Source organism: Neofelis nebulosa, chromosome 8 (genome assembly GCF_028018385.1).
Source record: "Neofelis nebulosa isolate mNeoNeb1 chromosome 8, mNeoNeb1.pri, whole genome shotgun sequence".
In the NCBI taxonomy this organism is placed as follows: domain Eukaryota; kingdom Metazoa; phylum Chordata; class Mammalia; order Carnivora; family Felidae; genus Neofelis; species Neofelis nebulosa.
The window spans coordinates 96016976-96039164 of NC_080789.1; the positions used below are offsets into that span (position 1 = coordinate 96016976).

Genomic DNA, 22189 nt, shown 5'->3' on the forward strand with positions numbered 1-22189 from the left:
AGGCAAGGGAGAAGTTGGGAATGGCCATTGGGTAACCAACCAGTCATGTGCCATCCCATTTTTCATGGATGCTTGGTCCCTCATTTTGCTTTATTTTTCTCCCTAGCACTAGCCATTACTTTACTCTTTATGTATTTGTTTAGCTGTTATTTGTTTTCCTTACTAGAGGTAAGCTCCACAAAAACAGGGACCTTGTCTGTCTAGCTGACTTCCATATTTTTAGCAATTAGCACAATCCTGGTTCACATTGAGTGATAAAAAATACTGGGTAATTGTATAATTGAAGACTATTTTGCATATACCATTGTAAGAAAATAGTCATTTCTTAGGGTGATGTTTCTTGATATTTCTTCCCCCCCCCCCCATTTTGTCTGATTTTATAGATTTTGTGTGAACAGTAGAGAGAGGGAGAAGTTCAGTATTATTAACCTTGGAGCTGCATCCCTCCTGCACAGAACTTTACTAAATGGCAGTGGGGTGAGAGAGATTGGCTAGTGTCCTTTATATGCACCTATAGTGAGATGCCAGGGTAACCTAACATTTTCTCCTGCAACATTGTTTGTAAAGAATTTGGGGAGGACTGCAGCTCATGACCAACAGAAACGTTCATGTGGGGTAGAGCTTGGGTTCCTTTCTGTTATATTCTTTTGGGTGTGACATTTATTCCAGTGCTAGCCATCCCTACACAAAACTGTCAAGTAGGTGCTTCTTCACCTTCAGCCTTTCACCCTTCACCCACTCCCTCCCATAATGGCACCCCATCTTTATTCTCTCAGGTGTGACTGTCCTCAAGACTTTTGTTTTGGCACCTCTTCTTTTTTCCTTCCCACTAAGATCATTGATCTCAGAGATAAAAGGGGTCTCTTCTGCTTATAATAGTAAAAATATTTACTCTTTAAGAAGCATTTACATTTTAATAGGGACCTTGACTTTAAAAGAATGATGCTCTAATGGTAAGAGAAGTTGAGAAAGAAGCTTTCCTCATTCCCAGAAATCACTCCAAGGATGCTGACTCTGTTTATTTCTGATATTTTAGAATTCATGTGAAGGACAAAGAAAGGTAAAGGTGGTAGAAGAGTAATACAGGTCCATGGACAACCAGTATCCAGACACAAAGATGGTGTGCCCAGGCTGCTCTTAGGACACTGCTCGATCCCAGGCCGGAAACAGATTGAAAGGCACAGAGCTGGAACTATTATGGAGGAATATTTATATGTTATATGACATACAATAGAAAAGGGGGAAAGGGCAGTAGAGAAAATTCCAGGTTAGTAAGCATGTGATACTGGGGGTCTCCGATGGTGGAGGAGAAACTGTTTCACTGGAAATATGAGGTTCTTTTGCAATTATTCACAATTACTTAATGGAAATAATTTAAGTGGAGTAGATTTCACATGTTTTTGAGAAAGACATTCAATTCATTGTATTACATATTTTGGTTTAAAGTATAGAAAAAGGTTTTATTTGGCTAATCTGTCACTAAAAAAAATCATGCCCAACTTGGAGAAAGGTTGTGTTGATTTATTTGGATCTCAATGATTTTTCCCTTAGAATCAACAATGTGAATAATGATTAGGTGCCAAGGCCCCTCTGCAAAAGCCATTCACTCTTAACACAGTTAAATTATGTGACTGATGTTAGTATTATCACTACAGTATGAGATGTGGTTACTAAAATTTGCTTGTCATATGGCTTTTGAGACTTCCATGGGCTAACAGTAGTAAGAGTGCTAATTTTTTTTAAAGTTTTAAAAAGTTGATATTTAAATTCCGTTTAGTTAACATACAGTATAATGTTAGTTTTAGGTGTACAGGATAGTGATTCAACACTTCCATTCATCACAAAGTGCTGATCAGAAGTGCACTCTTTAATCCCCATCACCTAGGTCACCTGTCGCTCCGGCTCCCCTCTGGTAACGATCAGTTTGTTTTCTATAGTTGAGTCTTTCTTGGTTTGCCTCTCCTTTTTTCCTCTTCACTCATTTGTTTCTTAAATTCTATATATTGTGAAATCATATGGTGCCTGTCTTTCTCTGACTGATTTACTTTACTTAGCGTAATGCTCTCTAGCTCCATCCTTGTTGTTGCAAGTGGCAAGATTTCATTCTTTTTTATGGCTGAGTAATATTCCATCATATATATATATACACATCACATTTTCTTTATCCGTTCACCTATCAGTGGACGCTTGGGCTGTTTCCTTAATTTGGCTATTGTGATAATACTGCTATAAACATTTGGGGTGCATGTATCCCTTCAAATTAGTATTTTTGTATTCTTTAGGTAAATGCCTCATAGTGCAATTGCTGGGTTGTACTAGTTCTATTTTTAACTTTTTTAAGAACCTCCATAAGAGTGCTAATTTTTTAAGCACTTGCTATGTGCTAGACACTGCATTAGATCATGTATAGACCTGCACAAGGATAAGGCTTATTGACAATTTTCCTCATACTAGGCAGATTGGTTGGTATTAGCTCATTTAACTCCTGTGCATATATTATCTCATTTTATCTTCATAATAATCAAATACGATAGGAATAATTATCCTTATTTTACAGATAAGAAAACTGGAGTTCAAGAAGGGTTAGATCATTTGTCCCGGGTCACACAACAACTTAGTGAGCAACAAAGGTGGAATTTACACTTGAGCTTTCTGACTTCAAAGCCTTCATACATGTACACTTTGCAATATTCCTATATTGTGAGATGAGAAGATTTTCAGCACAGGATTATGTTCTGGGTGTAGGTTTGCCAGATTTAGCTAATAAAAATATAGGATACTAGTTAAATATTGTATGGGATATATCTATGCTAAAATATTGTCCTTTATCTGAAATTCATCTTTTACTGGGGATCCTGTATTTCATCTGGCAGGCATATCTGGGTGGCACATTGTGAGAATGTGTCTTATCCTCTCTGGTTTTTTTGTTCCCCCACCACAGTCTTGCTGGTGGCTACCTGGGCCTTATGTAGTTCCATAAAGCACTGAGCTCAGTGTCCACACCAAAGCCATAGCTCAGAGCCAGAAAGCAAGATAACCATTCAGGAAGCTTCTGAAGAGCCTGTGTGGCCTCCTTAGCCATTTGTAAACTCAGGGATGTAAATTCAGGGCTTCAGGGTATGTTGCCCTGTAAATCCTGCCCTACTGGAGGCAGTAGGCTGGTAAATGTTTAACATCTAGTTGAGCAGGAGAAGAAAAAAAAACAAAACCTGATTTGTGGTGTTTGTCAGTTTCCATGGTGTGAATATTCCTGCCAAGGCTGATTTATACCAGCATGATGTCATTGAACTTGGAGTTGCGAAGAAATGTGCACAGCTGGCTCTGGGGAGCTCATGCAAGCCAGTCACCCACTACTGTTTTGGGTATTTCTTATTTTCACATATACAGCCTACTAACAATGCAAGGTTTAAGAGAAAATATCTACCACCATGGTATTTTCTAAGTTACAAAAATTAAAATTTAAAGGAGACATTTCCCTACTTGGGGCACTACCATTGATCAAACTTTTCCTCACTTTCAGTTCAAACGGGTTTAGAGTTCTGCTTTCATCCTGTGTTTAAAAGCCAATAACGGTTAATCATGTGTTATAATGAATTTCCAATCGTCTCACATTTTTCATTCTGAAGAAAGGCTGTATTTCCAGACCAACATGTCTTACTGTACTTTTGATGCCAAGCCTCTGTGCAGTATATGGTGGGAGTGATTTTTTTTTCCCCCAAATGTTCACTGTGTCACATATTTCTGAGCTAGCATATTGAACAGATGTATCTGTGGGTAGGCAAGAGGCTGTGGCGGAATAATTTTACATTCCTGTGTTTGAGGAGTCAAGAAAGACCTATCCATGTACAGCCAGTGTGAACCTCTGAATTCAGATCCAGCCTTTTGTGGCCTCCCTAGGCATGAAGCCCCAGTGGTGGTTAAGAGCATGGGCTTTGGAGTGAGGCAGTCCTGGGGTGACTACTTTATAACTATATGATCTTGGGGAGGAACTTCAGTTTTTTCCATTTGTGAAACACGGCTATTACCTACCTCAAAGGGCTATGTGTATGAAGTACCTGACATATAGTAAGCACAAAATAGATATCAATTCTCAGTGGTGTTAATGCTGTAACTACTGTCATAATTGTAATTAGTCTTACTGCTCAGTAGTAAACAACCTTATCTTATTTATCTGCTTTGGTCCAGCAGAAGCTTACCATGGTACAAGAAAATGTTTCAGGTTGGTTTTTTTTTTCCCCAACCAAATCATGTAAAAAAAAAATTCAACATTATAAAAATTCTAGTTTGACATTAAATGTTTAAACAGATTTCAGAAATAAAAATGGTCTTTCTATATTGTAAGAATGCCTGTGAATCTTTATAATTCCATGAGGGAAAAGAGATCAGTTGTTAGGGTTCTTTGAATCTAGAAGCCGAAGCAGCAGTTGATATGCTTGGCAAAGGAATGGCCCCTGGTACAACCCTGAAGTAAACCAAGTTTGTCAGCTGTGTGCCTCTGTTCCTCTTTTGGTCCTTTTGTTTGTTTCTCATCTTTCATGCATTCATCCACCTATCAGTGTGATTTTCAAAAAGCTAAAATCATGACTCACTCTTACACAAATAGGGGATGAACGTAGGTCAAAGATTTATCAACTTGCTACTGAAGAAACCAATGAGGTAATAGGGCTGGTTCTAAGAGCATTTGAATAGATGGGTATTTATAGGGTTTTGTTATTGTTATTGTTTGTTTTTTTAAAGAAGATGGACATAAGATTGCTAGACAGACACAAAACTGATGTCCTACAGAGCAATAAGTTCATAACTCTTGGAGTTATTTTTTCTGCTAGACAGAAATCTGCAAGTTGACATGTACTTTCACAATGTCTGGGATTTAGTCATATAGTAAATAGCAAAATCAAGCACAGATACATTCTCCCAGAGAATTAAATAATTCTTTGGGGGAACCCCCTTTAACAGTGTCTTAGCATGACATTAAAAAGATATGCTATACTCTCTTTGCTTTATTTTCAAGTATTGGGTACTTTTTATTAACACATTTATCCATTTATTTATTCAGTAAACTTTTAGTATCTATATGGCCCAGGGATGCAGAGATAAAAACACAGTCCTTGCCCTAAGGAACTCATAACCTTATGAAGCAGAGCAACATTCAAAATAAAAGTTGCAGGGTGCCTGGGTGGCTCAGTTGGTTGAGCATCTGACTTCCGCTCAGGTCATGATCTCATGGTTCATGAATTTGAGCTCCACATCGGGCTCTGTGCTGGCAGGTCAGAGACTGTCTGGGATTCTCTCTCGCCTTCTCCCCTTCTCAAAGTAAATAAACTTGAAAAAAACAAAAACAAAAAACAAAACAAAATAAAAATTGCAATATACAGTGACAGGCATTTACCCCAGGCTCCTGAGGGGGGGATGGAGGTCCACCCAGTCCCTAGCTCTATACCATGTCAACCCATCCACCATTTCCCCACCTGTATATTGCAATAGCTCTCCTAGAGCCTGATAGATGAATGATAGTGTATAGAGATATATTCTAATAAGGGCCTTCAGTGCTCAACTCAGTGGGGTGTATCACGTGGCAGTCTCAGAACTGAAGGGGAAGAGAGAGGTGGAGCAGGAAAGAGGTGAATAAGTTTTTCCTGTTTTGTTAAAATTACTGCATATGGATAACCCAGACATAATAACTAATTAAACAACCCTTGTATTTCAGAAACACTCCCCTGAAGAAGGATTTATTTCCAAATTAATGGGGTAGGCGAAATTTTACTTTGGAACCTGAAATTTTACTTTGGAACTCTAGAATTTAGTCATAACATGGCAGACTATTTTTTGGGGTTGGGGATTGCAGAAGCCTGTCTGAGGACAGACGACGTCTCAACTACCTTCACTCTCCCTTAAATGAGAATTCTACTGCATGTAGCAGTCGATGGAGGTGACTTTAGTTTCACAGTCTGTTTTCCCTGTCTCCATGGTCACCAGTGTTTCACCTCCATGAGAAGACACAATGACTTTCTATCTCTGGGTTTAATTCTCCTAGCAGAGCCCCCTATGGTAGGAGTCCTACATTTCAGTTCTTTGTCCCTATGGATTTGATTCAGTAAATATTTAATGGGCAATTGTTAATGTAAAGACAAAGAATAGCATTATTCACCTGGGAGCCCACAGTTTGATGGGGGAAGTCAGAAACATGAAAGCAATTCTGAAGCAGGGACTCCTGATCTTGGCTGCACGTTAGGATCACCTGGGGGGTTGCACTCCAGGCCAATTCAATTAGAATCTCTGGGGGAGGACCAGGACATCGGTATTTTTTAAAAGCTCCCTGAGAGAGTCCAATGCGTTGCTAAGCTAGAGAACCATTGTTCTAAAGGAAAGTACACTTGGAAAATGCTGCAATAAAGGACTAACAAAGTGCTGTGTGAACAAGGATACCACAGCCATTCTGGCTTTGTTCATACTCTCATCCACTGTTGACCACATTTCAGCCCATGAATGCAGAAAATGTAATCTCTCACTGTAACCTTGGGGAAATTTTAGGTCAGTTTGATTGTAGGACATTTAGAAACTGTGTATACTCTAGGAGATGTGGTTTGTAGGAAACTATGTCCCCTAAGGGAAAGGGGACCCAAAAAAAGATGACCCCCAAATTCATTCCACGTGCTCTCTCTCTTCTTTGGAATGTTTTTTTCACTCCCTGTCTTCCTAAAGAAGTCCTAGTCTCTAAATCCCCAACTCAAACATCACCTCCTTTGTGAAGTGTCTCCTTTCTTTTTCATATCCCATGCAAAATTGGGTCCTTGTTTTTCTCTGCCACTTAGCTGCTTGCCTTTTTAGCATCAATTATAATTATTACAGAATTTAGTTATGTCAGGCAGCTGTTTATCCATTTTCCCTCTTACGGGCTTTACTTATCTGTTTCCCTAGTACCTAGCATAGTGTCTTGTCTTGGTTTATTGAATGAAAAAACAGAGCCGTAGCCGTTGTACGTAATGTCCAAAAAGTCGTGCCATCGTTGGGGAGACCTGGACTCAGGACCTCCTCAAGGCTCCCTCATCCGATTTCTGAGCTTTAGGAGCCTCTGCTTCCGAGTGGTGGGGCTAGAGAAGTGGGCAGACACACTCGCTGGTGTAATACAGCTGGAGGAAGTGATGGAAGGCCTCCTGGTGCTTTAGTTGTGGTGGTGAACTTGAGTTTCATCTCCAGAATTTTGCTACAAGGGAGAGAGAAACAAAAGTAAGTTCACAGGTTCAAAGTGTGTGTGTTGACTACGGAGAAGAGGCTGTGCCACCAAGTCCTGTTTTATTTACGCTGCAGGCATCCCCCAAAAGTTGAGCACAGCCTGGGAAGATTCCTCGTCTGTTTTACTTTTAAACTTTAAATCTTTATTATATTTTATTTTATTTGTAGGTAATCCCCACACCCAGTGTGAGGCTCAAACTCCCAACCCCGAGATCAAGTCACGCACTCTACCAACTGAGCCAGCCAGGTGCCCCTAAAGTTTAAATCTTTAAAAAAATAATTTTTTTTGGCATTTCGTAGGTTTTACACATATAAAGGTGAAGAGATCATTTCAACTTTATAAGTACAAGGGTTATGCATTCCATATTTTCTAGGGCATTGCTAATTTTAGATCTTATATTCTGTTTTCAGACTGCATATCCTGATTTTTTTTAGATGGAGAGTGTGGTTGGTATTCTTATAATATCACACAGCCAGCCATGCTTAAAGGCCTTCTAGTAGTCAAATTTCTAATTATCTTACATTTCTTTTGAGAAATCACGTAAGGCTGCCTTATGGACAAAAAAGCCTGAAGGTAATATGGGACTGGCATTTACTACATCACACTGAGCTCCAGATTTTTGTTGAATGTGGTTTCAGGGTGAGAACAGTATATATTAACACTCATCTCCCTACCACAAATTAGTGCAAAAGTCCTTCAAGGAAAAGTGGGCCATTAAGAACTGTTCTGCCGTTAAAAACTGTTCTTTTGGGGCACCTGGGTGGCTCAGTCGGTTGGGGGTCCGACTTCGGCTCAGGTCACGATCTCGAGGTCCGTGGGTTCGAGCCCCGTGTCGGGCTCTGTGCTGACAGCTCAGAGCCTGGAGCGCGCTTCGGATTCTGTGTCTCCCTCTCTCTCTGCCCCTCCCCCACTCATGCTTGCTCTCTCTGTCTCAAAAATAAAGGTTAAAAAAATTAAAAAAAAAAAAAAGAAAAACTGTTCTTTCATTAAGAACTGTTCTTGGTAGGGACCTGAATGGCTCAGTTGGAGGAGCATGTGACTCTTGATCTTAGGGTTGTGAGTTTGAACCCCACGTTGGGTGTGGAGATTACTTAAAAAATGATATCTTTAAAAGAAAAACAATAACGAAAACTGCTCTTTAATCCCACCTCTAAACTTCAGAAACGCTTCTGTGTGAGGCTGGTCAACAGGAGCCCACCAACAGGGACACGGGGCCCCGCGGGAGCTGCCGGAGGGCCCCCCTGCTGTGCCACAAGCTACATGGGACTGCTCTGGTTATTTTGGACATAGATGCTTTGTTTTCTCTTTCTGCTTAATAGATTCAGACCAAATTAGACCTTAATAATCCAACTACAACCAAAGTCATGCCAATTTTAATTGAATAGCCCACAATTATATAATTGTTTTACCTATTAAAAAGTATAACTTTTATTGTCGCCAAATAGTACCCTAAAAAGTTAAAGGCTAAATTTATAATAATCTTCTATATCTAAGGATCATAAGCTTTTACTTAACTTATTTTTTTAAATTTGTTTTGAGAGAGACAGCATGAATGGGGGAGGGGCAAAGAAGAGGAGAAAGATAATCCCAAGTAGGCTCCACGCAGTCAGCACAGAGCCTTATGTGGGGCTCAAACTCACAAACCATGAGATCATCTGAGGTGAAACCAAGAGTCGGACACTTAACTGACTGAGCCATCCCGGCGCCCCAAGGATCATAAGCTTTTAAAAAACCAGCTGAGGGGCACTGAGTGGCTCTGTCGATTAAGTGTCCGGCTTCGGCTCAGGTCATGATCTCACGGTTTGTGAGTTCAAGCCCCACATCAGGCTCTGTGCTGATAGCTTGGAGCCTGGAGCCTACTTAGGATTCTGTGTCTCCCTCTCTCTCTGCCCCTCCCCTGCTCATGCTCTGTTTCACTCTGTCTCTCAAAAATAAATAAATGTTTATTTACCCAGCTGAGTAACAGTTACAGTTGGCTGGTTTTAATCATCCATTTGCCACAAACTTTCTAGTAATCTGGTTACATTCTATAGAGAACATCTTGTATGTTCTTTAGTCAATATGTTATTCTATGAAACAGTAACAGCAGAATAGCCTCAAGTTACATCATTTGTAAGTAGCAAGCTATTAGAACAGGGATCATGTCATCTTTTGGAAGAAGCAAGCTATTTTCAGATGTCATTAAATTAGAAGCTACTTCTGGCTCCTATGAAAGCGTTACATACAGTTGCTCCGTGCCTTTCATAATGCTTCTGTACTGGAAATTCTGCATAAGTAAGAACGGGGCCATCTCTGGGAACCAGCCAGGCTGTCTGCACAGATTCCTGTTAGCTGTTTCCATAGCTGAAATCCGTGTGTTTCCATCTGTCCGAGTCTTCTCGTCGCAGCCTCACTGCTTTAGTGTCCTGACATTTAGGAACTTCTCACCTGTTTGCCGTGCATTCCATTTGGGAGTAGCACCCTTACCATGAGCCAGATTTGAGTGTCTTAACCCTTTGTGGTCCCCAGTGGGTGAAGGCAACAAGGATATGTCTAGGGGTGGGGCTGGGCAGGAGTTCTACCTCACTTGAGCAAGGGTTGAGAAAGGGAGAGGCCAGGGACAGCCTGAGCTGGGATCAGCCAAAACAGCTCCTAAAACAAAAGAGAAGTGGAACCAGAGCTCTTTCTGGATGGTAGTCCAGGGTTCCTGCCAGTCCACGGGTCCTACTCACTGACAGACGACAACAGTCTCAGTCTCCGATAAGACTGTTAGCCTTAGGATTCGCTCTTTATAACACCATTTTAACAGGAGGCCTCATTCTTCTTTTCTTATCCAGAACTAAGAGGAAAAAAGTGAATATGGTTTTTGCTCACAGAATGGATAACAGCAAGTCGCCTTTGGTCATCCCCACGCTCCTGGTGCCCCTCCAAAACCACAGCTGCACCGAAACAGCCACACCTCTGCCAAGCCGTGACCTGACAGACTTACATGGGGAGCACGGCTGGATGAGCAACAGAACGGACCTGCAGTACGGACTGAGACCCGGGGAAGTGGCCACAGCCAGCATTTTCTTCGGGGCCCTGTGGCTGTTCTCTGTATTTGGCAACTCCCTGGTTTGTCTGGTCATCCACCGGAGTAGGAGGACACAGTCCACCACCAACTACTTTGTGGTCTCCATGGCATGTGCTGATCTTCTCATCAGCGTCGCCAGTACGCCTTTCGTCCTGCTTCAGTTCGCCACGGGGAGGTGGACACTTGGCAGTGTGATGTGTAAGCTGGTGCGGTATTTTCAGTATCTCACCCCGGGCGTCCAGATCTACGTCCTCCTCTCCATCTGCATAGACCGGTTCTACACCATTGTCTATCCCCTGAGTTTCAAGGTGTCCAGAGAAAAAGCCAAGAAAATGATTGCCGCGTCGTGGGTCTTCAATGCAGCCTTCGTGACCCCCGTGTTCTTTTTCTATGGCTCCCACTGGGACAGTCATTGCAATTACTTCCTCCCTGCCTCTTGGGAAGGAACTGCCTACACTGTCATCCATTTCTTGGTGAGCTTTGTGATTCCTTCTGTCCTCATCATCTTATTTTACCAGAAGGTCGTGAAGTATATCTGGAGAATAGGCACCGATGGTCGGACAGTGCGGAGGACGATGAACATTGTCCCGAGGACAAAAGTGAAAACTATCAAGATGTTCCTCATTTTAAATCTATTGTTCCTGCTCTCCTGGCTACCTTTTCATGTGGCTCAGCTGTGGCACCCCCCCGAACGGGACTCTAAGAAAAGTTCCCTTGTTTTCACAGCTATCACATGGATATCTTTTAGTTCTTCAGCCTCTAAACCTACGCTCTATTCCATTTATAATGCCAATTTTAGGAGAGGAATGAAAGAAACTTTTTGCATGTCCTCAATGAAGTGTTACCGAAGCAATGCCTATACTATCACAACCAGTTCAAGGATGGCCAAAAAAAACTATGTTGGCATTTCAGAAATTCCTCCCACGGCCAAAACTATAACCAAAGACTCAATCTATGATTCATTTGACAGAGAAGCCAAGGAAAAAAAGCTTGCTTGGCCCATTAATTCAAATCCACCAAATACTTTTGTCTAATTTCGCAGAGTTCTGTCAATTATTGTTATGTTGCCAGAGATTAAAAAGCTTTAACTCTAAAAACAGAAGCTATTTATATGCATTTTTTTTTTCTGTCAACTTTCTGAGGGAAATGTTTTATTTTGTAAAAATGCATTTAACTATTGATTGGAATTTCTGTGGTTTTCTTTTGGTTGCCTTTTCTTTTAGGGGAAGCTTTCACCTTGAGCTATAGTTAAGAGTTCTTTTACTCTATTAGTTACGTGCATAAAAGAGAGAATGCGTTCCTACTTTTTAGTTACCATTAGGTCCAAAAAGCATAAACCATACACACAGCCTTTGATTAATGACTCAAATTTGTTTTATTCTGTCTCCTTTTTCTCCTCCCTACTGAAATTTTATAACTATGGGCTTCTGTTCCAAATGAAATCTTCTGTCACACACATTTCAGAGACTTGTATTTCTGCGACTAAGTAACATTGAGGGAGTGTTAATATTGTATATGTTTTTACATTACTTTCTTCCAAGTAATTGCTGTCCGGATCTCCTGTGGAAAGCACCCCGTATGATGGAATACACTGGAACTTTCTGGGAAGTCTTCTGTGATTAAATTTGACTCAGGATTCTTAGAGAAAGAAAACTTATAAAATTGCCTAATATCTCTCTCCCTCTCTCTTTCTCTCTCTCTCTCCCCATCTCTCATTTTCATTCTCCCTTAACCTAAGCAGTTGATGAGGTCTTGAAAATTCCGAGGTCAATATGTTTTTCTCACATCTGTGTCCCATCTGGGCTGTGTCTAGGATGTTTACTTCCCTTCTATGAGTTAAACTCAAGCAAATGAGTAGGTGTCCTTGCTAGGCAAGCCCTTTAGAAAATGCCAGTGGGAGAAATGACACATGGCGTTTCTCTGTGCTCTGCGCTTCAGGCAGAGGGCTTTGGCTGCCTGGCCCGACCTCTACAAATAGATATAGCAAGGATGAGAAGCACCTGCTTCATCCTCCTTGATACTCTGACCTGAGGCCATACGTCCAACCAGCGCCTTTTCCCCCTCATCTCTCTCCAGGATACATCTTCATAGCCTAGCCAAATTCAGACTCTTCTTTGCCTGTGCTATCTCTAGGTTTTCTTCTCTGCTTGTCAGCTTTCTGTTGTTTCAAATCTAGGTCCAGCACATTTTAAAAATGTTCCTATTTAAACAGTAAAGGGCCTACATGGGGCACCTGGGTGGCTCAGTCGTTAAGCGTCCGACTTTCAGTTCAGGTCATGATCTTGCAGTCTGTGGGTTCGAGCTCCGCATCAGGCTCCATGCTGACAGCCCAGAGCCTGCAGCCTGCTTCAGATTCTGTCTCCCTCTCTCTGCCCTTCCCCCACTCATGCTCTCTCTCTGTCTCTCAAAAATGAATAAATGTTAAAAATAAATAAAAATAAATAAACAATAAAGGGCTTACAGACAAGACAGTATGCATTTTCACATCCCAGTTAAGAGCTGCAAATAATAATTCCAGTTCTTCAGCAATTTTACCCGCATTATCTTATTTTATCCTCTTGGGAATTCTGTGATGTACTTCTTGTCATCTGCGCCTCATAGATGAGAATCTGGAATGCTATGTTTTGTGACTTGCCCACATTGGAATGTGACAGAGCTGGTATTCACACTCAGGGCCTCTAACTGCGTGTATATCACTCTTTCCTTGACACTACAGATGTCTCTCTAAGGAACACACGAGTGGCCAAACCCGTCCAGGCCTCCGGGGGTCTTCTGGCTGCTGCTTTGGTAGAAATCTAAGGTCTAAGAGAATCCGCCCATTCTTAAAAGGAGAGTCTAGGTGGAATTTAATGAGCTGGCCCTCACCTTTTCTTTGGCTGTGGATAGGTTGTTGGACTTTCGCTGAATGTCAGAGATACAGACAAAGGGAAACGAGACAAGACTGGGTTCAATAATTAGGACAAGGAACAAGAACAAGAAAGCGTTTCATCTACGAAACATCTACAGAGCCGGTGTTTTTAAATGGAGCTGCTTCCTTCAGTCAAGTTCAAAAGGCAAAAAGAACATCTCATATTTTCCTTTTTCTTTTTCCTCCTCACCTTCTTCTTCCTTATCCCATCAGCAGATGGCACTCTAAAATGACAAAAGAAGCTAGACATTTCTCTCACTTAGCCCTCGAATTCTATGGTTCAGACTTGTTAAAAAACAGAGAAAACCCTTGCATTTTTGTCCATTTTTTGGTCCATACTGTTGGTCCATTTAAAAGGAATATTTTTAAAAGATTGTAAAAAGTTAAATTTAATTCGTCTCAATTTTGTTTATATTTTTAGGTTTTAGTTTAAACTAAAAGAGTTCTAAGCTCCATTCTATCTATAATGTTCTGTGAGTTTATCCTAGTCGGTGGAAATTCAGTGAGACAGTTTCATAGCTGAATTATTATAGGTCATGAGACTGATTTGGTTGATACTTCCAGGTTTTTTTTTTAAAGAATCTCCCAAATAATGACAAATTAAAAGTGTCAACCAAATCATAGTCTCATGACCTATAATAATCCAGCTATATTCTCTGAGCATGTTGATAATTCACTGTATTTTTGTTTAGTCTGTTTTTAAAAAATTTTTTTCAATGTTTATTTGTTTTTGAGAGACAGAGAGAGGGAGACAGCTTGAGGGAAGGAGCAGAGAGAGAGAGAGAGAGAGACAACAGAATCCAAAGCAGGCTCTGGGCTCTGAGCTCTCAGCACAGAGCCCAATGCAGGGCTCAAACCCATGAACCATGAGATCATGACCTAGCTGAAGTTGGACACTTTACAAACTGAGCCACCCAGGCGCCCCTAGTCTTATTTAATATTCAGGATTCCTGTTGTCTCACTTGATCCTGAAATAGAGGAAACTGGATATAATTCACAGATTGATGAGGCTTTGTATAAGTCCCAACAGTACAAGAACAACATTTTCCATAACTCATATCTGCCTAGCAAGAATCAGTTAAATCACAGGGAGGCAGCCTATTGGAGACAGTAAAAACATCACCCCAGTCTCCTTACCAGGTACATATGAGGCGCGCCATGAATCTGGATTCACGTAGCCTCCAAAGCGGAGTTCAAGAAAAATGATAGTGGGGAACAGGGTTCAGAGTAGAGGTGATGCTCATACCTGGCTCCCAGAGACTGTCAGAGGAAGGGACAGGGACGCATCCTTTAAGGTGGAATTCAAGTTGTTCCTTTTCTTCTAATCTTCAGTGAAAGCATTAGTCAAATCAGCCTGCTGCTGAAAGTCCACAAGCACATCCTGCTCATATGTGCTTCTCAGTTGACCTGACATGCCAGGTTTTTACCCAAGATGGCTGGAGCTGATTCCCTGGGCCAGAATTCCTTGCTCAGGAAGGACAATTTTACCCAGGGGGACCTCAACCAAATATGTGGGAGCAGTCATTTGCCAGATAAGGTGGGCAGTTTTGTGTCTTGGGGTGGGCACAGTCTTTCCCTTTTCCCTTCCAGTCTTGCTGCCCCCTGCTCAAACTCACTGTGAAACAACATAACTGAGATCTATTGGAGCTACTGGACCAGGATCAGCTTCGAGGATGAGCTCCTCTGGAAGAACTGCATGTAAAAGCAATGAAGAATTACAGATTTTTGGATTAGAAGGGACATTGAGAGACCTAGCCGATGCCCCTTATTGTTTAGGAGAGGAAATTACAACCAAGGGAGGTCAAATTAGGGGTAAACTAAAATGCCTTCTACCAACCAGTCCAACATCCTTTTATATATATAAAGTTTGTTTGTTTGTTTGTTTGTTTGTTTGTTTTGAGAGAGAGAAGAATGCACACTAGTGGGGAAGGGGCAGAGAGAGAGGGAGAGGGAGAATCCAAGCAGGCTCCATGCTGTCAGTGCAGAGCCCGACGCAGGGCTCAATCTCAGGAACCGTGAACTCATGACCTGAGCTGAAATCGAGTCAGACGCTCAACTGACTGAGCCACCAAGGCGCCCCCCAGTCCAACATTCTTTTAACTTCACCATTCTGCTTGCCGTGGCATGATTCATTTATTGGAGAAAAAATCCTCCCTGTGTGCAGAAGTCTATGAAGAGAATAAACAATTCCCCACTGTTCAGTTAACCTGCTAATTCATCTGGAACAGAGACTACCTCGGCGTACTCTAATTAGAGAACAGGGGAGACAAACGGACTTTGTCTAAGTGTTTTGCAGAATGACCACTTGGCGGCACTGTGGCTAGTAGGTAGAGCCCACCACCTCTTCCTGATGCCTGTCACAAGGGCAATTTCTGAGAGGTCCTGGTCTCCTAGCAACAAGTCAGGGAAAATTGCTGAGCACAAGAAGCAGCTGTAGATTAACTGATCAATCAGTGTGTTCAAAAGACAGAGCATCTAAACATTTGGAGGAAATTCCAAAATAATTAATACTCTTTACAGACATGAAATCACTTGTCAAAATATTATTTTAAATCCATTTTGCAAATGGCATCACTTTCGCAAAACCCCATCAGACACCAAACTGGCGGGAGTGCCACCCACACTTACCAAGGCCTCTGTCTTTTCTGTTCCCTTTACCATTTGACTCTGAGAATTCATGGCCCTTTTCATAGAAGTGCAATCTAGACTTTTCCTAAAAGTAAATGTCCCTATGCTCCTAGGCAGTTAAGTTTATTTTAGGTTGAATTTATTTTAGGGCCCTCTCATTTCCCTCAGACCGTCTTTAATTTTTTGATCCCCTATAATCTGGGCCATTCTGCACTTTTTGCTCAACCGAACAAAGCTCTGTATTCTTTTCCAGAAGAAGCCTCTTTAAAAGATTGCCTTTTAAAACTCCCCATCAACCCTGAGTTATACAATTAGGGCTATACAATTAGGATTCACCTATAATTTGAAGAATGTGTGATTTCACTTCTGCAGGAAAATGACTCCCAAAAAATCCTGGCCTCTGCAATGAGGGGTATATGTATCTCTGGTTCCAGGATTATAATGTAGGTCTGGAAGCTTGCGAATATAATCTGGTTTTCAGCAGGCAGCAATAAAGTAGTCCTGGGTATTTGCCCACAATAGCTAAATACAGATTAACACTCCTCTAAGGGAATTTTTTTTTTTTTTTTTTAAGTCTGCAATCTAAACTGTAGCTGTAACATTCCCTGATTCCCCTTTAAGTGTTTGAGGATTCTGGTTCTGGCAGCCTGAAATTTTTTTTTAAGTTTTATTTACTTATTTTGAGAGAGAGAGAGGGAGAGAGAGAATCTCGAGCAGGATCCACATCATCAGTACAGAACCCGATGCGGGGCTCAAACTCATGAACCATGAGACCATGACCTGAGCCGAAACCAAGAGTCAGATGCTTAATCAACTGAGCCACCCAAGAGTTCCTCTAAGGGAATTTTGAATGAATCTTCTCTACTCTCCTTCCCTGACAGGTCTTCCAAAGAACAGTCTAAGAAGACTATATTCCCAGGGCACCTGGGTGGCTCAGTTGGTTAAACATCTGACTTTGGCTCAGGTCATGATCTCGTGGTTCATGAGTTCAAGCCCCGTGTCAGGCTCTGTGCTGCCAGCTTGTAGCCTAGAGCTTGCTTTGGATTCTGTGTCTCCCTCTCTCTCTGCCCCTCCTCTGCTCATGCTCTGTCTCTGCCTCTCTCTCAAAGATAAAATAAAACATTAAAAATTTTTCAAAAAATGAAAAAGAAGACCGAGTAGTCTTAGGTCTTCTGAGGTCTTAGGTATATTAACGTTCTGCTAATAGGACCCTGAGCGTGCTGGATGAGGACATGGCAGAGACACCTGGACAACAGAAAAGTAGATGCAGGATTTGTATGGTAGAGACAACGGGCAGCACACTAGCTGAGAAGAAAAGATACATACTCTGTCCATCAGTCTAGATTCATGTACACTTCTGGGCTATCTGATTGTCCAGGAAGATGTATTCTACGCTATTCAAAGCGTCAAAACGACGCTTTGAAAATTAGGCACAACATTCCAGCGATACATCCAGCCAGCAAAGTTTTCCTTAGTCATAAATAGTATTATGGTTGCTTTCAAGGGCTCGGAAGTCAACTTCTGGGTTGAAGTTTGGATTCTGCTTACCACCCGTTTACCCAGAAAATTATTCTCAAACCCCAGCTTCTCCATTTTTAAAATGGGGAATGTAGTGGTATCTACCTGTACTAGACTTCTCTAGAACCCTAATGACAGAACTAATAGGATGTAGTTAGATGATAGCTAGCTAGCTAGATGATAATATTTGGAGGAAGTGGCTCAGGCCATTGAGGGGACTGACAAGCTTGAAATGTGTAGGGCAGGCAGGCAGGCTGGGGTTGCAGTTTATGAAATCTATGGGCCGGGCCAGCAGGCAGCATTTGATGTTGTAGTCTTGAGGCAGAATTGCTTCTTCTCTGGGAAACCTCATTTTTTGTTCATAAGGCCTTTAACTGATTCAATAAGGCCCACCCAGATTATCAAGGATAATCTTTATTTAAAGTCAACTGATTGTAGATGTCAACCACATCTACAAAATACCTTCACAACATCTAGATTAGTGTTTGATTAAATGACTAGGTACTATAGCTAGCTAAATTGACATGGGAGACTAACCATCACACCACCTTACAGAATTGTTGCAGTAATAAAATGAGCCCAAACTCATGTAAATCATCAGTGTATTACTGAACACATGTGAAGCCCTTAATAAAGGTTTTCTAATGCTATTTTACTTTAGTCACTGCTAACCCGGTGAATTTTCCCATTTTTCAAGTTACTTGGCACCTATTGCCATGTGTTAACATTAGTAGAAATGGGTTTTTAATGTTACTGTCAAATTGTGGCATTGTTTTCCTTCTGTAGCTTTTTTTTTTCTTTTTTTTAAGTTAAGATTTTACAGACTCAAGGTGGAAGGAACAATTGGAAGCAGGAACTTGAATGGAAGGGACATAGGTGGTAGGGCTACTTCACTACTCACCCCAAAGGAAACTTATCCCCCTGAAAATATTTCTTAAGAAAGAATGGTCCAGGGGGTACCTGGGTGGCTCAGTCACTTAAGCAACTGACTCTTGATTTCAGCTCAGGTCATGAGCTCACGGTTCCTGAGATCAAGCCCAGGGTCTGGCTCTGCACTGGCAGCACAGAGCCTGCTTGGGATTCCCTCTCTCCCTTGCTCTCTGCCCCTCCCCCGCCTGCATACTCTCTTACTCTCAAAATAAATTAATAAAATTTAAAAAAGAATTTTAAAAAGGAGGAATGGTCCAAAACAGGATACACAAAATACTTGAGGATGTAGACTTTTATTGTCACCCTTCTGTTGGGATTTCCACTTTATACAGAAGAGAAAACTGATGGGGGTGGAGGGGAATCAGTTTTGCCTGTTAGTTTAACTATCATTCTAGCAGAATATGAAAAACCAGTGAAACGGACCCAGGTCACTCTTGGTCATAGTTAATCATATGCAACTGTGTAGCTAAAACATGTAACAGTTGTACATTTTTGGTTAAACCATATGAATTATACTATAACTAGAAATCAATGAAATTTCAGTGAAATCAAATTTCAGTGAAATCAAATGAAAGCGAAATGAAGGTATTGAAAAAAAGCTTCTTGGTAACTGGGGAGTTGAAGGGGAAAGAAACACAGGGAAAAGCCATAGACTCAAACTTATGAACACAAACATTGTAAGCAACATTTAAGTTTATTTTGAAGAAAAATTTAGCAGAATGGTTTATGGCTTAAAATTTTTTTTTAAAGAAAAGATATATGGGTTTACTGTTGGGGATGTTTATGAGAGGATTAAACCAATGGTGAAAGCCAACCTACTGACAAGAACCTAGAGCAGAAGGAAATATTGTGTCTTTAATGACTTTAAATGTCTTTACTGACACTGTCAAGCCACTATAGCTTTCAGTCTCCTTATTGTTTATACCAACTTCAGTCGGGTATTTACTTGTACCTGAAAGAGTCCTAACAGATTCCCTATTCTCGTTCTATATAGATTATCCAGTGGTGTGAAGGTGGCTCATACATGTTGCAAGAGTCAATTTTTAAATTTTCAAAAATGTTGGTTGCCGACTGACAACATAGTAGCATGAAATCAATCATGGTGGGAATATTTCCACCCCAGAAATGGGTAAATACTACAAATCGGACCTCCCCCAGCCAAGAGTCAGTTGTTAAACATCTACCAGCACACAACTGGCTACTTCTTTTTACTCAACAAAAATGTTCCTAAAAAGCCATCTTACTCAGAATGCGATTGTACATATTACACTTGTAGAGATATTCTATTTTCATTTTATCTGATAACAAATGAATGAGCACATTTCAGCTTGATGTTTTTCTGTCACCCCCAGGTATAGAATGATGTGGTTAATGATCTATGAAACATTTATCTCACCAAAGGAGTGCTAATGTAAAGGAACTCCATGATGAGTCCTTTGTATTTGAAAAAGAACCTTCTCTCATCTCATGCTTCCAGCAGCTCTAGCTGGGTACTGCATTGTCCTCTAAATGAGTCAGCATCTCCGGAGCCCAGATGTGTTGTGTTTGTGTGCTTCTGATTTGTACTGAAGACTCCTTTCCCCAGCAGGGCTGGCCCTCTTCGCTCCAGGAAGAGTGATGCTAGTGTAGCTCTGTTTAAAGACACTGCACTGGCTGCTGCTAGGTAGAGTTCCTACTCTGCCTCCCTAAAAAAAAAAAAAAAAAAAAAAAAAAAAAGGCTCCAGGGCACATGGGTTTTCCTTTTTCTGTCTGGAGTGGGAAGAACACGGGGCTACTCTCACAAGGGAAGAGGCACTGCCAGCTTTCATTTTGTACTTGACGTCAATGAGAATGCCTTCTTCTGGGAGAAGGCTTGGCCATCATTTTTTTTGGATTTCTTCCTTCCTTTTTCAATGCTCTTTCTTCCCTTTTTGTGGCACTTGGGGCTCAGGGCTGTCCTGACCTGAGGTTTGAGGGGTATTATTATTATTAGCCATAAATCCTATACTTTCTTGTCTTGTGGTGCTGGGAGGCATGGTCTTCATTCCGTTGAAGCGGTACGATCCAAAAGTCAATGTGGGCCTGGAATGGCCATTTAGCCTGTTTGGTTCTGGACTATCCAAGTCTGCCCAGTGTACACATAGTTGTCATTTTCAGCCTGCTAACTTGATTCCATGTTGGGTTTGGGGCTGTGAAGCGCTAATCAGGCATTGCTTTCCTTCTCAGCAAAGGGGCACTGAGGCATGGCAGGTTCGGAATCGGTTCTGTTGGACCACAGGAGAATTTTCTTGCTCAAATATGTATCTTACAGAATCAAAATGGCCTGCAAGCCAAAGCTCACTGTCCCACTCCAGCCCAACCCCCAGCCAAGGAGTGTTTGGGGGACCTGTCACAGCACAATAGGTGAAATTAGTTTGTCCACTTTGACCCCAGGGCTTGCTTTAAGAATCCAGCTGATTTACCTCTTAGTCATTTTTAGAGTTGGGCTGGGTATCTCTCTGCAATCCTTAAGTTTCTAAGTCACAACTATCATCTGTCTCGTGAAGTACAGTTGATCTTTGAATAATGCAAGGGATGGGCTGCCAACATTCCACAAAGTCAAAAATCCACATACAACTTTGGACTCCCCCAAAACTTAACTGCTAATAGCCTACTGTTGACTGGAAACCTTACCACTGATCACATAAAGTCAACACATGTTTTGCATATTATATTCTCTATTCTTGCAATAAAGTAAGCTATAAGAAAATGTTAAGAAAATCAGAAGAAAAGTGCGTGCTGTGCTGTATTGAAAAAGGTGTGACCTGAACAGTTCAAACCTGTATTGTTCAAGGGTCAACACAAATCTGAATTTGATATGGACATCTCCAAGCTGCCTACAGACTTACAAAAAGAGCACTTCCAGCTCCATAGGACTTCTAGCCATCTATTTTCCAGGCCTCCAATATGCCTGGTTGGGCCATTCTAGCTTATACTAGGCCTTTTTCAGTGGTGTGCTGGAAACCAAGTCTGGCAGGGGGCGGGGATCGCTGATTTGTAGCATTTACTGATTTCTATGTGTCAACACTCCAATCATTGCCAATTAAAAGCTACGAAGTTGATGTCACTCAATGTGGAGTTGAGAAGAGATGCACACAATTGGCTTTCCTCTGGGGAGCCTGCCATAAGCCAGCTGCAGCACAGCACTGTTTTGCATTTTTAAAAATGCACCCTCTGGGTGGAGGAATTAAGAAAGGTTCCCCGCCCCCCCCCCCCCCCCCCCCCCGCCAACCCCGTGAGGTCCAATTAGAAAAAAGCACCTCTCTGGGCAGACCAATGCAAAAGGTGCCCTGGTGAGCAGATAGCAGGTGCCCTTTCCTCTGCACATGGCCTGTTGTAGGAAATGTGAGCTAGATTTTAGATCCATTCACCTCCTCAACTGGGTGCCTTTGTGCAGTGCACAATCAGCCCAACCTTACATGGCAGTCTTGGCTCTGACTCAGGACTACTCTATAGTTAAGTAAAATGGATGGAATAAGGGAAAAGAGAACCAAGTTACCTAGCAGTCTGAAAACCTGCTTTATGTAGATTATAGGATTACTAGTTGGAACACTAACTGTTCTTAAAATTAGTTTAATTAATCGAAGGCTATTATTGCTAAAAATGCCTTCCAACTACACCATTCCAGGGATAGACATAGTGATAAAGCTTAAAAGACTTCAGAAATGTGATACCTACAACCCTACATGTTTAAATTCCAGCTCATTAAATATATTTATCTTCCATGATTTAAATCCTTACAATAGTCAAATGCAGGCATATGCTAATATTTTAAATTTAATATAGTTCTTTACTACTTAAGAAGCAGTTTCTCATATCTCCTATTTACCCTGCCAGTTACTCTGTGAAAGTTACCCTCCCCCCTTTTTATAGATGAGGAAAACAGGCCGAGAGATCAAAG

The 22189-nt window shown here is 41.4% G+C and overlaps 1 protein-coding gene and 1 long non-coding RNA gene across 4 annotated transcripts in view; one reads left to right on the forward strand and one right to left on the reverse strand.

Annotated features, from left to right (window-relative positions):
- The window catches only part of GPR19 (G protein-coupled receptor 19), a 41085-nt gene extending 29443 nt beyond the window's left edge, over positions 1–11642 (forward strand). For all 3 annotated transcript variants that reach the window (XM_058743637.1, XM_058743636.1, XM_058743638.1), the window contains one exon: positions 10051–11642. In XM_058743637.1, coding sequence (XP_058599620.1) covers positions 10073–11320 — 1248 coding nt within the window. In that variant the 5' untranslated portion in view covers positions 10051–10072 and the 3' untranslated portion in view covers positions 11321–11642. The remainder of the gene's footprint in view (positions 1–10050) is intronic.
- On the reverse strand, positions 6928–13364 carry LOC131519980 (uncharacterized). Its single transcript, XR_009265895.1, has 2 exons — positions 12748–13364; positions 6928–7204 (listed from the first exon to the last, which is right to left on the reverse strand). It is a non-coding gene; the product is annotated as an uncharacterized LOC131519980 (long non-coding RNA).
- Positions 13365–22189: the final 8825 nt, after the last annotated feature.